At 49.2% G+C, this 16,343-nt stretch overlaps 1 protein-coding gene across 1 annotated transcript; it reads right to left on the bottom strand.

Moving 5' to 3' along the window:
* Positions 1-6: 6 nt before the first annotated feature.
* On the bottom strand, positions 7-16,295 carry SH3D21 (SH3 domain containing 21). The gene is made up of 17 exons (XM_045859875.1): positions 16,257-16,295; positions 15,827-15,919; positions 15,502-15,659; positions 15,222-15,285; positions 14,859-14,977; positions 14,529-14,619; positions 14,296-14,351; positions 14,142-14,187; positions 13,892-13,992; positions 13,687-13,773; positions 13,477-13,519; positions 2,285-2,378; positions 2,137-2,189; positions 1,934-2,028; positions 999-1,801; positions 837-900; positions 7-765 (listed from the first exon to the last, which is right to left on the bottom strand). The coding sequence occupies exons 2-17, from the start codon at positions 15,828-15,830 to the stop codon at positions 700-702; spliced, it is 1,944 nt and encodes a 647-aa protein (XP_045715831.1). The 5' UTR covers positions 15,831-15,919; positions 16,257-16,295; the 3' UTR covers positions 7-699.
* Between the last annotated feature and the right edge of the window lie 48 nt (positions 16,296-16,343).

Genomic DNA, 16,343 nt, shown 5'->3' with positions numbered 1-16,343 from the left:
ACCAGTCTCCCTCAGAACAAGTATCACTCGAATTCCTTACTCACAAACGCATTCCTTACCAGCACGCGCCTGAACGCACGTCACCCATCCCTACAGAGGCCCAGGGTTCATGCATCATTGCAATCTCGCGCGCACGCGCACACACTCGCGTGCGCCAGGCTGACCTTGACGCTAAGGTGCTCTTAGCCCCAGCGTAACCACGTGTGCCTGACTGAGTGGAGGTGCGTTTCTGTGAGTCCTGAGCTGACGACCGTGGGGCCAACTGGGAGGGATCCAGGGATTCGAAAGCCCGGCCACCAGTTCCTCTGGCGCACAGCTGGATTCCGGAATCCGGCCGCAGGCAGGGCCTGACCCTGCCTGAGCTTGGGCCCCTCCTGCCCGCTGGCGTCCGAAGGAGACGCCCCCTCCACCCCCCCCCTCCATCCGGTGGGTAAAAATAGCCGCGCACAGACCTTGGGAATGGTAATGAAAGCCACATGTTGGCCAGATGTGCCAGGGAGAGACCTCCGGGAATGCTGAGCGCCAGCCTGGCCCCGCCCCTGCCGCAAAGGCCCCGCCCCCGCACAGACCAGGCAGGCAGGGTGTGCGTGGACAGCAAAGTTTACTTTCTTGAGTTTCCCAAAGTCCTGCGCAAGGATGTGGGTGGCCGGAGCAGACTCCCCTCCAGGCCCCCACTGTCGTCTTTCCCCGGGACCCCCCTCAGTGCATCTGCGCATGGCTGGAGCTCGGGGTCCCGGATTCCTGGGTCCTCTGCTTCATCTGAACCTAGTGAGAAGAAGGCGTCAGGGGAGAGCCGGCCACCAGCCCTCCCAGGCAGGGGTTCGCACCACACGCACCTCTAGCAACTGGCGCTTCTCCCTCTCACTCTTCAGCTCCTCCCAGAGGTTGGTCAGCTTTCGTCTGTGGACAAGACAGCGAGGGGGAGGGGTGGGCAGGGCTCGCTTTGAGCGGCTCCCGCCCTTTTCTTTCCAACCTCCTCCTTGCGCTCCCCCACTTACTCCAGCTGCACCCCCATCAGCTCCAGGGCACTCCTTAAAGACTCCACCTCGTTCTGTAGCCTTATTACGTCATTTCTGTCACTTTCGCTGTTTGGGGGATTTTGCGGGACGAATGAATGGAGGCTGAGAGTCTCTTGAGGGTCTGGAGTCGGCTTGATAGGATGTGGGTTCTCTTGAGCTGGGTCTGCCTCCTTAGGGGGTGCCTCCTCTCTGGCTGTAGTCTCATCCTTCGCAGGTACCTCCTCCAGGAGGGTGGCGGCCTCTTCTGGGGGGTGAGCCTCCTCCAGGGCAGACAGGGACCCTGGCTCGGCCTCCGACTGGAGTGCAGAGCTGTCCCTCCTATTCAGAGGGTGTTCCTCCGCCATGTGGACCTCCTCTTGGGACTGAGCCTCACTGACCAAGAGCGAGTCTCTCTTGGTCAGGGCTGGCTCCAGAGGGAAGGGATGGAGCTGAGCGCTGTCCCCAGGGGGGGCCTCTCCTGAGAGCATCTGATCTGGGGTCAAGGCCTTCTCTAAGGTGGAGGCCTCTTCCCCGGAAGGGGCCATCTTTGGGCCCGAGGCTTCATCTTCAGGTAGGACACCTAGAGCAGGGGCCTCACCCACAGAAACGTCCCCATCTGGGCTGGGGGCCTTGTCCTCTAGAGCCAGGGTCTCCTCCGGGATGGGGGTCTTATCTGGAGTCAGCGTTTCCTCTGGGTTGGGGGCCTCCTCCAGAGACGGGGTCTTTCGTGGGGTGGGAGTCTTGCCCAGAGTAGGGGCTTTATTCGCAGAAGGGGCCTTTGCTCGATTCCTCCGTTCTTCCTCCTGTGGCGGCGGGGGTAAGGTCTCAGCTGAGGGCTCCCCTTGGCCTGGGATCCTTCACCCTCACACCCCACATCCCCGGGAAGTAGCCTCTGCTGGGCGGTCTCCCACTCCTCCACGTCGCGGGCCTCTCACCTGACTGGCCGTGGGTTGTTGCCGGGAAGCCTGGGTTCTGGACCGCTTTCTGCCAGGGTGGCCGGAACCCCCACTGAGGAGGCTGCCACTGGAGCCTGTGAGAGCAGACCATCAGGGGCCCAGGCCTAGCAGGACGCTGAGCCTCCTCCCCCTGTCTTTGTCCCCCAGCCCTCACCCCACCGAGGGAGGCAAGCCAGACCCACCGGAGTCCCGGGAGGGGCGCTTCTGTCCATCTCCACCAGGTATCCCAGACGGCCTGCAGCACATCCCATCAGACCCAGGCGGGGTGGGACAGGAAATGGCATTTCCTTTGCACCCTCGTCCTCCCCCCAAGCCCACCCTGCTCCTTACTTGGCTTTGCTGGGCCCAGTGTGGGCTGTCATCAGCTTCTTGACCGTGGGGAGGGATGTTTTGGGCACCATCTTTTTTGGTTCTTTAAGAGCAGCTGGGAAGGAAGAGGGGATCGCAGCATTTGTTCTCACCCACCCAAGAGCCCTTGGCCCTGCCCGGTGCTGTGCCTGGGGATGAGGGACTGGAGAGGAATCATATTAGCACTGGGTCTTGGGCGCTCTGCAGAAGCTGACCTCCCTCAGGCCGCAGGGGCACAGGGAACTGTGGGAGCACCCCAAAAAGTGATCAGGGCAGTCTTTGTGGGGGGATGGCGCCAAAATCACCAGGTTTTCCCTCCATGCTCTTCTGAGACCTGCCCCTGCTCAGTGCCTGACGGGTTCAGACGTCATCTCCGACCCGGACTACGGCAACACCTTCCAGTCCCCCCCCCCCCCGAAACTTCTTTGACTCTCCATCTCACCCACTCCCTAAGAGATGTCGCCCAGCCTCACAGGTCCAGTCATCACCCACAAGCCAACGATGTCAGTGCTTCCATTTCGAGCTCCTTCCTCTTCCCTGAACCCCAGACTCATACTGGACTGTCCTCTCATTATTTGCACTCGGAGAGCTAACTGGCCTCCCACACTCAGCATATCCAAAACATCCCCCCTTGCTTCCCAACCTCCTTCCCCCCGCATCTGTCCCTTTCCCAGTGCTCCCCATCTCTCGCATTCACCTACTTGCTCACGCGACCTTGGCCTCTTTATCCCTATGCTGCACACGTCCGACCCAGTGAGCCCCGTCTGCTGTCTTTATAACACATCCTAATCCACCTCGTCACCACCTCCGCCACTACGCACTCCAGATCAAGGCACCACCGTCTGCTCCTGCACTATCGCAACAGCCTCCAGCCCGGGCTTGGGCTGCACTCACCCTGCCTAGGGGGTGTCCCTCCCCCCACAGCCCGAGTGAACGCGTGTTCTGTTGGGGGAGCGGACATAAAAAAAAGAAGTAAAATGTGTGATGTATCAGAGAGTTATGAAGTATTATTGAAGGAGAACAAAATACAACTTTTTATAACCTCACCTAAGGACATGCTTACTGGCTTTAGAAAGAGGGGAAGGGAGGGAGAGTGGGAGAGAAACATCAGTTGCCCCTTGTACATACACCCCAACCAGGGACCAAACCGGCAACCCAGGCATGTGCCCTGACCCGGAATCGAACCGGCAACCTTTCTGTGCACGGAACAATGCTTCAACCAACTGAGCCACACCAGCCAGGGCAGAATAAGTATAATTTTAAATGGGGTGGCTAGTAGAGGCCACACTGAGATGACATCAGAGTGAACCCCTGAAGACAGTCACAAACAGGGATATTCAGGTCCGTGGACACACGAACAGCCGCTCTGGCACATGCACACACGCTGAAGTTTACTCACGCGCATCATCACACAGGTGCGCGCACAGAGCCCCGACGCCACGCCGCAGTGGGCCAGAACGTGCACGGGTCCTCTGACGGACACCAGGCTTTGCGTTCTTGCTCAGTGACAGAGCAGTCGTGTGAAAACTTGGGTAGGTAGCTCGACCTCTCTGTGGCCTGGTGTCCTCACCCATGACACATGGGTGACAACAGTACACGCCTTACAGGGCTGCTGTGAAGTTCGAGGGGCTTAACCCACATGAGGGGCTTAACAGAGTGTTTGGTATGTAGTCCAAGTGCGTTCAAATGTTTTTTAGTTGAACTTATTGGGTGACATTGGTTAACAAACTTATATAGGTTTCAGGTGTACAATTCTATAATACAACATCTATATATTGTACTGTGTCTTCACCACCCCAAGTCAAGTCTCCTTCTGTTAAAATGTTAACTTTCGCTTCTGCTTCTGGTAGTATGACTGATGAGGTGACCGGTGGGGCTCTCACACTGGAGAGCAATTGTGTCCTGCTTAGGATACAATCTGGGGGGCTGTGGGAAGTAAAAGAGGTGGTGAAGGGCCACAGAAAGGGGGAAACTGGGGCCAGAATGGCAGTGAGAAGGCAGCACCACCAGGACTCCCAAGCCTGGGGCCAGCGGCCGGAAGTAGAAGTCGGCCCTCTCTGGAAGAAGTCTTCCCCTGCTAAGGCATGCACAACCCCCACAGACAGAGATCAAGCCATGGGCTCACACACAAAGACCATAAAACACACGAGAGACAGGCCCCTGAGAGCAGCAGTCAGCAGACACAGCTCACAGAGACACTGAAACTGTCAGGGAGAGAAGACAGCGCCGCTCTGGATAAACCATTTGAAGAAATAAAGGATGAGCCTGCAACACAGTGGCCATCAGGAGTAAACAGGCAGATGTGAAGAAGAAAAACAAAAAAAAGGAAGAAAGCCAAACTATTGGAAAGTAGCACTCTTGAAATAAAATGCAACGTATAGGTTAAACAGCAGATTAAATGTAGCCAAAAAGTGTGAGAGAGAATTAGTAATCTAAAAGTATAGTAGCCCTGGCTGGTGTGGCTCAGTGGTTGAGCACTGGCTTGTGGACCAAGAGGTCATTGGTTCGATTCCCAGTCAGGGCACAGACCTGGTTCACACGCCAAGTCCCCAGATGGGGGTGTGAAAGAGGCAACCAATTGCTGTTTCTTTCACACATCATGTTTCTCTGCCTCCTTTCCCTTCTCTTCAAAAATAAATAAATAAAATCTTTTAAAAAATAAAATAAAGTATAGTGAAACAAGGCGTGAAAAATTGAAAGCAATGTTTAAAGGAATGGGTAACAAGCAGGGCTCTGACTACGGCTGAGTGAGGTGGTAGACAGGTTTGCACCCCACACGGTAACTTTAAAGCTGGACAAAAACGACAAAGCAACTGCTTCAGTGCTCCGGAAACTGACCAAGGGCACGAAATCACCTGAGAAGCATGTATGCTCGGTGGTGTTCCTGCCTACCTGCCTCCCCCACTGACTCCTCCCCCCACCGACTTTCTGAGCGTGGGGCAGGTCGAGGATCAGCGATTCACCCTTGTGGTTGAAGGGAACTCAATCACTTTGGGGTGCAACCTTAGATTTGGCCTTAATTTCATAGGTCTGATACCAAAAGCACAAGCAACCAAAGAAAAATTAGATAAATGGGACTTCATCAAAATTCAAAACTTTTGTACATCAACGGACACCATCAAAAAGGTAAAACGTTGAAATGAGTCAGTCATAAAGACAAATACCACCCCTGGCTGGCATAGCTCAGTGGATTGAAAATCCATAGCTCACGGGTTGCAAACCAAGGTGTCACAGGTTCGATTCCCACTCAGGGTACATGCCTGGGTTGCAGGCCATGACCCCCAGCAACCGCACATTGATGTTTCTCTCTCTTTCTCCCTTCCTTCCCTCTCTAAAAATAAATAAATAAAATCTTTAAAAAAAGGACAAATACCATGATTTCATTTAGATGTGGAATCCACAGAAAGTAAACTAATAAAAAAGTGGTAAAAAGACAATGCAAAGAATGAAAAACAATGCCCTGGCTGGTGTGGCTCAGTGGACTGACTAAGTGCCAGCCCGAGAAGCAAAAGGTTGCCAGTTCAATTCCCAGTCAGGTCACATGCCTGGGTTGCAGCCGGGTCCCCCCCAGCTGGTGGCGTGCAAGAGGTGACTGATCGATATATCTCTTATAGATGGATGTTTCTCTCCCTGTCTTTCTCCCTCCCTTCCCCTATCTCTAAAAATAAGTAAATAAAAAAAAAAGAATGGAAAAGAATTATTTACAAAACGTATATCTGATAAAGGACTTATATCTAGAATATATAAAGAATGCCTACAACTGAACAATAAAAACAAATAATCCAATTAAAAAATGGGCAAGGGACCCAAATAACTATATCTCCAAAGGATATACAAATAGCAGTAAACATATAAAAACTGCCGAACACCATTGGCCATCAGAAAAATCCAAAGCAAAATCATAGTGAGATGCCATTTCATATCCACTCGGACAATTATAATACAAAAGAAAGAATAACAAGTACTGGTGTAAATACAGAGAAACGAACCCTCATTCACTGCTAGTGGAAATACAACACGGTACAACCACTTTGGAAAACAGTCTGGCAGTTCCTCCCAAAGGTAAGCAGAAAGCTATCATGTCACCCAGCAGTTCCTTTCCTAGCCATATACCCCAGAAAAATGGAAACATCCGTATAAAAACTTGCATGGGAATGCTCATGGCCAGAAGTAGAAAAAACTCACATGTCCGTCAGCTCATGAATGGATAAAATGATACACTCATTTACACAATGGAATGTTACCGGGCAATAAAAAGGAATAAAATATAACATATAGGCAAAATTAATGAACTTTAAAAATATGTGAGGTGAAAGAAACCCATTTAAAAAGACAGGCAGAGGCAAAGCTACACCGTAAGATATCAAGCATATTAGATGTAAGAGACAAAGCAGATCAGTGGTTGTCTCAGGCTGGTCAGAGGGAGGAGGAGGCCAGTGGAGTGACAGCTAAACAGTGCAAGGTTTCTTTTGGGAATGGCGAACATGTTCTAAAATTGTGGTGGTGTCGGGCAGCTTTATAAATATACTAACCACCCCTCAGTTGTATATTTTAAGTGAGTGAATTGTGTGGTTTGTGAATTTTAACTCCACAAAGCTGGGGGGCGGGGTTTTGTTTGTTTTTGTTTTTAAAGAAAGGGTAGCAGGGCAGATTTGGCTTACGAACCACAATTTGCTAATCTCTGGTCTAAACACCCCAATTAAAAGGCAGAAGTTGTCAGACTAAATAAAAGAAGCAAGATCCAACTGCACACTCTGCATGAGAGATTCCAAAACACGAACAGGTGGACAGCGGGGAGTTGGGAAAAGAGCCCTGACTGGTGGGGCGCAGCCGCTGGGCAGAGCGCACAGACCGAAAGGTCGCTGGTTTGATTTCTGGTCAGGGCGCATATCAGGGTTACAAATTCGGTCACCAGTCAGGTAAGTACAAGAGGCAACAGACTGATTGATGTTTCTCTCTCACATCGATGTTTCTCTCCCTTTCTCCCTCCCTTCTCCTCTCTCTCTATAAATAATCTGTTTAAAAAAAAGTTGGAAAAAGATACCACACAAATAGTAACCAGAACAGCAACCATATATTACTATCAGAAGAAACAAACTTTAAGAAAAATTACTAGAGACAAAGAGGAAGAAGTCACGATGACAAACAGGTAGAGATAACAACCGCAAATGTACATGTGTGTGCACCCAACAACAAAGCCTCAAACTAGTGCATGGACTTCCGGCCAAGATGGAGGCGTAGGTAGACACACTGTGCCTCCTCACACAACCAAAAGATGGACAACAACAATTTAAAAACAAACAAACAAAAAAATAGAACTGACACAAAACTGAACTGCATGGAAGTCTGACAACCAACGAGTTAAAGAAGAAATATCCATCCAGACCAGTAGGAGGGGCGGAGACAGGCAGCCAGGCAGAGAGGACTCATGGCAAGGCGGCAGCTGGCGGACCGGGTGGTCCCAGTTGGTCCCCCATTCGTGCGCAGATAAACCAGGCGAAACTGGGAGCAGGGCAACCGCACAACCCAGGGTCCCAGGGCAGGAAAATAAAGCTTCAAAACACTGATTGAAAACACCTGTGGGGGTTGAGGCGGCAGTTGGAGAAACTCCCAGCCTCACAGGAGAAGTTGTTGGAGAGACCCACAGGGTCTCAGGATGCACACAAACCCACCCACCCAGGAATCAGCACCAGAAGGGCCCGATTTGTGGGAATCGGGGGGAGTGACTGAAATCTGACAGAGAGCAGAGCAAGAGCTATTGTTCCCTCTCAGACCCCTACCCCACCTACAGCGTCAAAACCCAGCTACTGGGTTGCCCCACCTGGGTGAATACCTAAGGCTCCGCCCCTCACTACTTAACAGGCATGTCAAACCAATGGCACAAATGAAAAAACAGGTCAAAGCTCCAGAACAAATACAACTAAGTGATGAAGAGATGGCCAACCTATCAGATACACAGTTCAAAGCACTGGTGACCAGGATGCTCACAGAATTGGTTGAATTTGGTCGCAAATTAGATGAAAAAATGAAGACTATACTAAGTGAAATAAAGGAAAACGCAAAGGGAACCAACAGTGATGGGAAGGAAACTGGGATTCAAATCAGCAGTGTGGACCAGAAGGAAGAAAGAAACATCCAATCAGAAAACAATGAAGAAACAAGAATTCAAAAAAATGATGAGAGGCTTAGGAATCTCCAGGACATCTTTAAACGTTCCAACATCCAAATTATAGGGGTACCAGAAAGAAAAGAGGAAGAGCAACAAGTGGAAAAGTTATGTGAACAAATAATAAAGGAGAACTTGTCCAATCTGGCAAAGGAAATAGACTCCCAAGAAGTCCAGGAAGCTCAGAGAGTCCCAAAGAAGTTGGACTGAAGGAGGTACACACCAAGGCACAACATAATTACATTAGCCAAAATTAAAAGTGAGAAAATCCTAGAAGCAGCAAGAAATAAAGAGACAGTTACCTACACAGGAGTTCCCATAAGACTGTCAGCTGATTTCTCAAAAGAGACCTTGCAGGCAAGAAGGGGCTGGAAAGAAGTATTCCAAGTCATGAAAGGCAATTACCTACATCCAAGATTACTGTATCCAGCAAAGCTATCATTTAGAATGGAAGGGCAGACAGAGTGCTTCCCAGATAAGGTCAAATTAAAGGAGTTCATCATCACCAAGCCCTTTTTATATGAAATGTTAAAGGGATTTATCTAAGAAAAAGAAGATAAAAAAAACTTGTACAGTAAAATGACAGCAAACTCAGTTTTTAACAACTGAACCTAAAACAAAAACAAAAATGAACTAAGCAAACAACTAGAACAGGAACAGAACCGCAGAAATGGAGATCACATGGAGGGCTAGCAACAGGGAAGTGAGAGGAAGAGGGAGGGGGAAAAGGTACAGAGAATAAGTAGCATAGATGGTAGGTAGAAAATAGACAGGGGGTGGTTAAGAATAGTATAGGAAATGTAGAAGCCAAAGAACTTATATGTGTGACCCATGGACATGAACTAAAAGGGGGGAATGTGGGTGGGAGGGAGTGTGCAGGGTGGAGGGGAGTGAAGGGGGGAAAATGGGACAACTGTAATAGCATAATCAATAAAATAGATTAAAAAAGATTAGTGCATGAAGCAAATGCTGATAGAACTGAAACGAGGAATAAACAATTCAACAATAATATTTGGGAGATTTTATTCAGGAGGAAGTTTAAGACTTTAGATTGTAAAGTTAAATATAACTATGATTAATGTAGTCCAAACTCACCAATTTATCACTAAAGAAAATAGTAAAAGACTAGAGTAAAAAGAATAACGGTACTTTCTAGAGATGTTTGTTGAATAATGATGTGCGTAAAGTTAACACAACTTTACACTTAGAAATGATTCGGGCCCCAGTTAGTGTGGCTCAGTGGATTGAGTGCCAGCCTGCGAGCCACAAGGTCACTGGTTTGACTCCTGGTCAAGGCATAGGCCTGGGTTGCAGGCAGTGGGACAGGCAACCAATCAATTTTTTCTCTCTCATTCTCCCTCCCTTCCCATCTCTCTAAAAAGAAATTTTAAAAATCTTTTAAAAATATGCTAAATAAATAAAATCTTTAAAAGTATGTTTAGGCCTGGCTGGTGCTGCTCAGTGGCTTGAGTGCCAGCCTGTGGACCAGAGGGTTGCCAGTTCAATTCCCAGTCCAGGCACATGGCTGGGTTGTGGGCCAGGTCCCCAGCAGGGGGCATGTGAGAGGCAACCACACATTGATGTTTCTCTCCCTCTCTCCCTTCCCCCTCTCTAAAAATAAATAAATAAATAATAAATTACGTAAACTTAAAAAATATATATGTTTAAAAACGATTAAGAAGGTAAATCTTATATTTTTAAAGCACAATAAAAAAGTTATGATATGAAAAAAAATCTAAGTACTTGATTATGTTAACAACTCTGGTGAGACTGAACAAAAAAAAACAGGGAAAAAAACATTCTTAGAAATGAAAGAACCTGTAACTGCAGATACAGATGAGACTTAAAAGATAATGAGATTATGAACAACTCTGCACAGATAACTTATTCAAGAACTGTAGCCAGATTTTTGGCCAGCCGTTGTTAACTAGAGGCCAGGAGACAGAACGTGGTCCATGCAAGTCTCTTAAGCGTGAGACTTCTTCCCTCCTTAATTCCACAGTGAGGCCATTTGGAGAGCACTTGTACATGGGTCTTAGCAGATGTAATCAAGTTGAGATGAGGTCACAATGGAGTAGGGTGGGCCCAAAACCAATGACTGATGTCATTAGAAGAGAGAAGTTTGGACACACACACAGGGCAGAAGGCCGTGTAAAGACAGAGAATGCAGTGATGCATCTACAAGGCCAGGTTGCTAGCACCAGGTACCAGACGCCCAGCAGAGACCGGGAAACGATTCTTCCCCAGAGCCTTCACAGAAAACGTGGCCCAGCCAACATCTTGATTTCAAATTTCTAGCCTCCAAAAATGTGTGAGATTCAATTTCTGTTGTTTTAAGAAAAAGAAAAGGACAGAATTTCAACTAGACTTGTTTATAACTATGAAAGAAATTTAAATATATTTTTTCCCATGGTGGAGAAAAAGAAAACAGGCAAGCTTTACCAGCTTTCCAGGAAAGATGATTTCCATCTGATACAACATCTACCAGACATTTAAGAAACAAAGTCCATACTCCTTAACTCATTCCTGGGCCAGTACAACACTGATAATCAGATGAGGACAGTAAAAATAAATGTGAAACCTATAAGAAAAACTAGAAAAATATTTCAACAGAAGCATTTCATTTAAAATCAGAAACAAGGTAATGATGTTCAGCATCGCCACTTCTATTCAATATTATACTGAGATCCTACCCCTATAGTGAAAAAAAAAAGGCATAAGGGACAAAAAAGGTAGAACAAAATTATTATTACTCACAGATGACATGATTGTCTTCATTCAAAACTTATTAAGAATTTAGCCCTGGCTGGTGTGGCTCAGTGGATTTAGTGGCGGCCTATGAATCGAAAGGTTGCTGGTTCGATTCCCAGTCAGGGCACATGCACGGGTTATAGGTTCAGTCCAGAGGCAACTGATTGATGTATCTCTCTCACACAGATGTCTCTCCCTCTCTCTATCCCTTCCTTCCCCTCTAAAATTAATAAGCATGTCCTCAGGGGAGGATAAAAAAATCTATAGATAAATTAAAATAAACAGTTACCACAATGGCCAGCTTTAAGATCAATATACAAAAATCAATTCACTTCTATATGCCTATAATAAACAGAAGGATATCTAATTTTTAAGAGACAGAATAAAAACTGAGGTATCTAGGAATAAATCTTATAAAAAAGTTGTATAAAACCCACATGCAGAATACAATACATGATGCTGGCACATCTGACTGTCCATTTGAAAAAAGGAGTAATTGGATCACCCTTTAAAATCAATGCTACATGGATAAAAGCACTTAAAAATAAAAAGCAGCACTTTAACATGTATAACCCATGAAGGATTGATATTCAGCCCTGGCTAGTGTGGCTCAGTGGACTGAGCGCCAGCCTGGAAACTAAAAGGTCACAGGTTCGATTCCCAGTCCGGCCTGGGTTGCGGGCCAGGTCCCCAGTAGGGGGCGCACAAGAGGCAACCACACATTGAAGTTTCTCTCCCTCTCTTTCTCCTTTCCTTTCCCTCTCTCTAAAAATAAATAAAATCTTTTAAAAAATAATAAAAAATACTTTATAAAAAAAAGGATGATATTCAGAATATATAAAGAACTCCAACAAAGAATTACTAACTAGGGAACTGCAAATTAAGTCCACAATGAAATGGTATTTTGTACCTAATAGGTTCACAAAAATAATGAAATCTAATAATACCAAGTGTTGAAGAGGGTTTAGATTATAAAGATCTCTTATACACAGATGGTGAAGCATTGAAGTATAAAATCACTTTGGAAAATAATCTGACTTTGTCTAATAAAAGTTGAACATTCACATACTCTATAATTTAGCATTGCTACTCCTAGAATTATATCCTAGAGAAGCAATTATACCTACATACCAGAAGACAGGCACATGAATATTCACAGCAGCACTATTTGCAATAGTAAAAACTAGAAACACTAAAAATGTCCAACGTCAGGAGGAGACCAGATACATAAACCGAAGTGATTCCCTAGGAGTATTATACAGCAGAGAAAAATGAACTGCGACTACGCACAACATGGATGAATCTTAGAAATATAATGCTGATTGGAAACAGTAAATCGCAGACACTATAAACATACCATTTTTATAAAGCTCAAAAACAAGCAACAGTGTAAGTGATACACTGTTTAGGCACATACATATGTAAGTAAACTTAAAAGCTCATGAGAACTATAAACACAAAATTCAGTGGTTACCCTTGGTATGGAGGGAAGGTGCAGAGTGGGAATGAGGAGGAACATGCACACAAACTCATGGCATGTTCTACTTCTTGGGTTGGAGTGACAGATCACAGGTTTTCGTGAAGTTTTAAAACATAGTATATGTAATATGTATATATATATTTGCACACATACATATATACACACATATGTATTCTTGATATGTGTGAAATATTACATTAAAAGGTAAATTAGCTCTGGCTGGTATAGCTCAGTGGATTCAGCATGGGCCTGAGGACCAAAGGGTCACCAGTTCGATTCCCAGTCAGGGCACATGCCAGGGTTGTGGGCCAGGTCCCCAGCAGGGGCACATGAGAGGCAACCACACATTGATGTTTCTCTCCCTCTCTTTCTCTCTCCCTTCCCCTCTCTCTAAAAATAAATAAAATCTTTTTAAAGAAAAGGTAAATTAAAAGACACATCCCCATAGACACATATACAAAGTTATTCATATACACACTTAAAAGATACGTGAACATACATGCAGTCTCGTAGACAAAAACACATCAGTCCATACATTCTCTCAGGAAAAAATGAAACAAATATAAGCATGCTGACAGCTGCATTCTCAAGACATACAGAGAAACATGAGCATATCGACACACACAAATACTGACCCACATACATTCCTAACAGACCACCAGGACATAGCTCCTCAGCGGGTGTATTGGACCACTGGGGAGCTGTAGGTGTTTGCAGGCAACTGATGGGCCTCTGGGACAGCCCCTCACCCCAATCCTGGGCTTCCTGGGCACCCACCTGATTCTCGGGATGCCACTTTTCGTGGGATCAGCTTCTTGGTCTGTGCAAACAAGAAATATCAGGATATGAACAGAAGCCCCCACATTTCTAGGTTCACCCTCATTTAGGGGTGGCCCTCCAGCTGTGTCCAGTGAGCACTATGGCTCCCAACTCTGTCCAGAGTAGCCTGTCCCCCCGCCCCACCTGAGTGTCTGGCTTCATACTCACTGGGGGTGGTGGGAGCACAAAGTTGTCTGGGAAAACACCTCTTCTGCCTTGGGACTCTCCTTCCCACCAGCCCTTATCCTCTGTGGTCTGAGAGAGAAAGATGCTGTGGGGAGGTGAGCCAGGTCCCCAAGCTCCTTCCTCCCCAGGTCCCACCCCTTCTCAACATGCCCTTCCCTGCACCCTCCTCTGCCTGTGCCTTCTGTACCTTCCTCAGCACTTTCACCTCTTCGCCCCTCCGCAGTGCCAACTCATCTGGGGCCTCCGGCTGGTAGTCAAACAGGACTCTGTAGGTCTCAGGGTGGCAGACTGAGGGGAGGTCAGTCCTCTGGAGCCAACTCCCCTCCCCAAATCAGTCTGCAGCTCCCTCCTCCATCATTCTAGCTGGGTCCCCACTCCCTGAGGTCAACGTGGCTTTGGGAAGGGCTATCCAAGGGATAATTTGGCTGGGTGCTCACCTGTCCGCAGGTAGTCTGGAGGGCTGTCGTAGGTCAGGCTGCCCAGCTAGTGAGGGCAAGGAGAGGGAGGAACAAGCTGAGCCTCCACACCGTGCCCCACCCCCCAAGCCCCACGAGGAATGCACCACCTCTGTGCCCACTCCACCCAATTTACCTTGGGAGGCCGCTGGGAATCAGGACTGATTGAAGGCATGTCTGGGTTATCAAGGCCTGGTGAGGGAAAGGGAGGTTGGCAGGGTTGCTAATTCACAGCTTAGATCATAGAAGAGGTCAAAGGGGACAAAGGGTCAGGATGTGTGGATCACAGGCTCACGCCACTGGGAGGGTCATTGGAGATTGCAGAGTCTGGTCACAGGGTCTCACGGGGTCACAGGGTCCAGGTCTCACTTGGGGGCCCACTGTCCAGCAACTCCACAAAGTTGGATGGGAAGGCTCCCAGCTGCCCGTTCTTCTTTCCCAGCCACCAGCCGTCCTCAATCTGCGGAGGGGGTTGGACGCACGGACATCTCATTCTACCTAAAGGTCTCTCTAGAAATCGTACACTCTTGGTTCTGCCCCGATTCTGCCCGATGACCACCTCCATCCTTGCTCCCTCTGTGTCCCTTGTCTGCATCCCTCACCACTCCCAAAGCCCCCACCCTCACTTCAGCCATCTCCTCTCACCCGGAGATGCGCCCCATTATCTCCCCCAAATCCTCTCATCAACTCTTCCCCTACCTCCTTTATCACTTCCACTATCTCCCCAGCTTGCAGCTTCAGCTCATCCGCCTGCTCCGGGCTGTAGCTGAAGTTCACTTTGCACCATCTCTGGGGGCTCCAAGATTTGGCAGGGCGACCTTGAATGGGACGTGAACGAGGCCACTCAAGCCGGGCGCCAGTCCGCTGAGCTGGGGGGTCCGGGCTGAGAGTGCCCGGCTCGGTACCTCCAGGCCCCGCCCAGGGCGGAGCATTGTGTTCGAGAAACAGTCACAGACCTCAGAGCAGCTGAGCAGCTCCGCCCACAGAGGCGCCAGTCCCCGAGAGTTGGGGGTGGCAGGACGTAGCTGGCTCCATACTCCCGCCCACCCTTCGGCCTCTCACCGTGAGTGCGCGGAAAGCGTGGTCTAGGCGCCTCTCCCGCACCACGCAATGTCTCCGGAATCTCCTGGAAATGAGGGCCAGGGGAAAGGGGCTCTCAGGTCCCCAGGGTGAGGGCTGAGACCCGACCGCGCCTCCAAGCCAACACCCGTCCGACCTCACCTGCACCAGGCGCTCGGGGAAGAGGCCACAATGGCCCCCCAGCTCTCCGCGCAGCCATCCCCTTGCAGGTCCCTTGCACACCTGTCGGACCACATCCCCCACAACACCCGTCCGACCTCACCTGCACCAGGCGCTCGGGGAAGAGGCCACAATGGCCCCCCAGCTCTCCGCGCAGCCATCCCCTTGCAGGTCCCTTGCACACCTGTCGGACCACATCCCCCAGCGCCAGACTCAGCTCGCCCTCCTTCTGCGCGCGGTATCCTGCCAGGACCAGCACCTCTGCGGGCGGAAGCGCGGCTCAGAAGGGCCCAGCCAGGGCCGCCTGGCCGTGGCGCAAGTCCCGAAATCCATGTTGAGGACAGCGGGAGAGCGGGGTGGTAGTGTAGACTTTGGTTGCCATTTCCACACGGTGTGTAGAGGAGCCACCCTAAACCCTCTGCACATACCCATAGTTTCCGGGACGCCCTCCAGAGCCGGGTAGGGAGGACAGTGCGAACACGCGGGCAGCCGAGTACTGGGCCTGGGTAGGCTGGGACTAACTGCGAGATTGAAGCAAAGGAGGCGGAGACACCAGCGGATAGGACAAGTCTTGGCTCCAGGTGCTGAGAGTGGGTGTGGGAGAGGGGGCGGCCCGGCTCAGCAGGTTCGGCCCCCAAACTAGGGGTGAGAACTCCAGGGTCCCCAGACAGTGCTGAGGTCACAGCTCCCTCACCGGCTCTCGCCAGCCTAGTCACCTAAATTTCCAGTCCAGCTGCCACCCCTCCTCCCAATCTTAGCCCTCAGGCTCCCACCCACCTTCCGCAGAGCCTCCCCGGCCTATCCTCTTCCTGTTGGTAAGCTTTTAGCTGCAGGGAAGAGGTGGGAAGAGGCACGTACCAGGGTGGGGCCCCCCTGCAGGCAGGAACCGCTCCAAGTCAGGAGCTGGGTGGAATGAGGTGTTTGCTCCACTGCGCACAAACCTAC

Source organism: Phyllostomus hastatus, unplaced genomic scaffold (assembly GCF_019186645.2).
Source record: "Phyllostomus hastatus isolate PE091 unplaced genomic scaffold, TTU_PhHast_1.1 phas_scaffold_182, whole genome shotgun sequence".
NCBI lineage: Eukaryota > Metazoa > Chordata > Mammalia > Chiroptera > Phyllostomidae > Phyllostomus > Phyllostomus hastatus.
Note: the sequence above shows the minus strand (reverse complement) of the source record. Positions and strands in the feature narration are given on the sequence as shown.

Coding starts and splice junctions, on each gene's coding strand:
- SH3D21 (XM_045859875.1), bottom strand. Junction 14,188..14,295: donor ATTCCCAGCGGCCTCCCAAG/GTAAATTGGGTG, acceptor TGCCCTCACTAG/CTGGGCAGCCTGACCTACGA. Junction 901..998: donor CTGATGGGGGTGCAGCTGGA/GTAAGTGGGGGA, acceptor TCTTGTCCACAG/ACGAAAGCTGACCAACCTCT.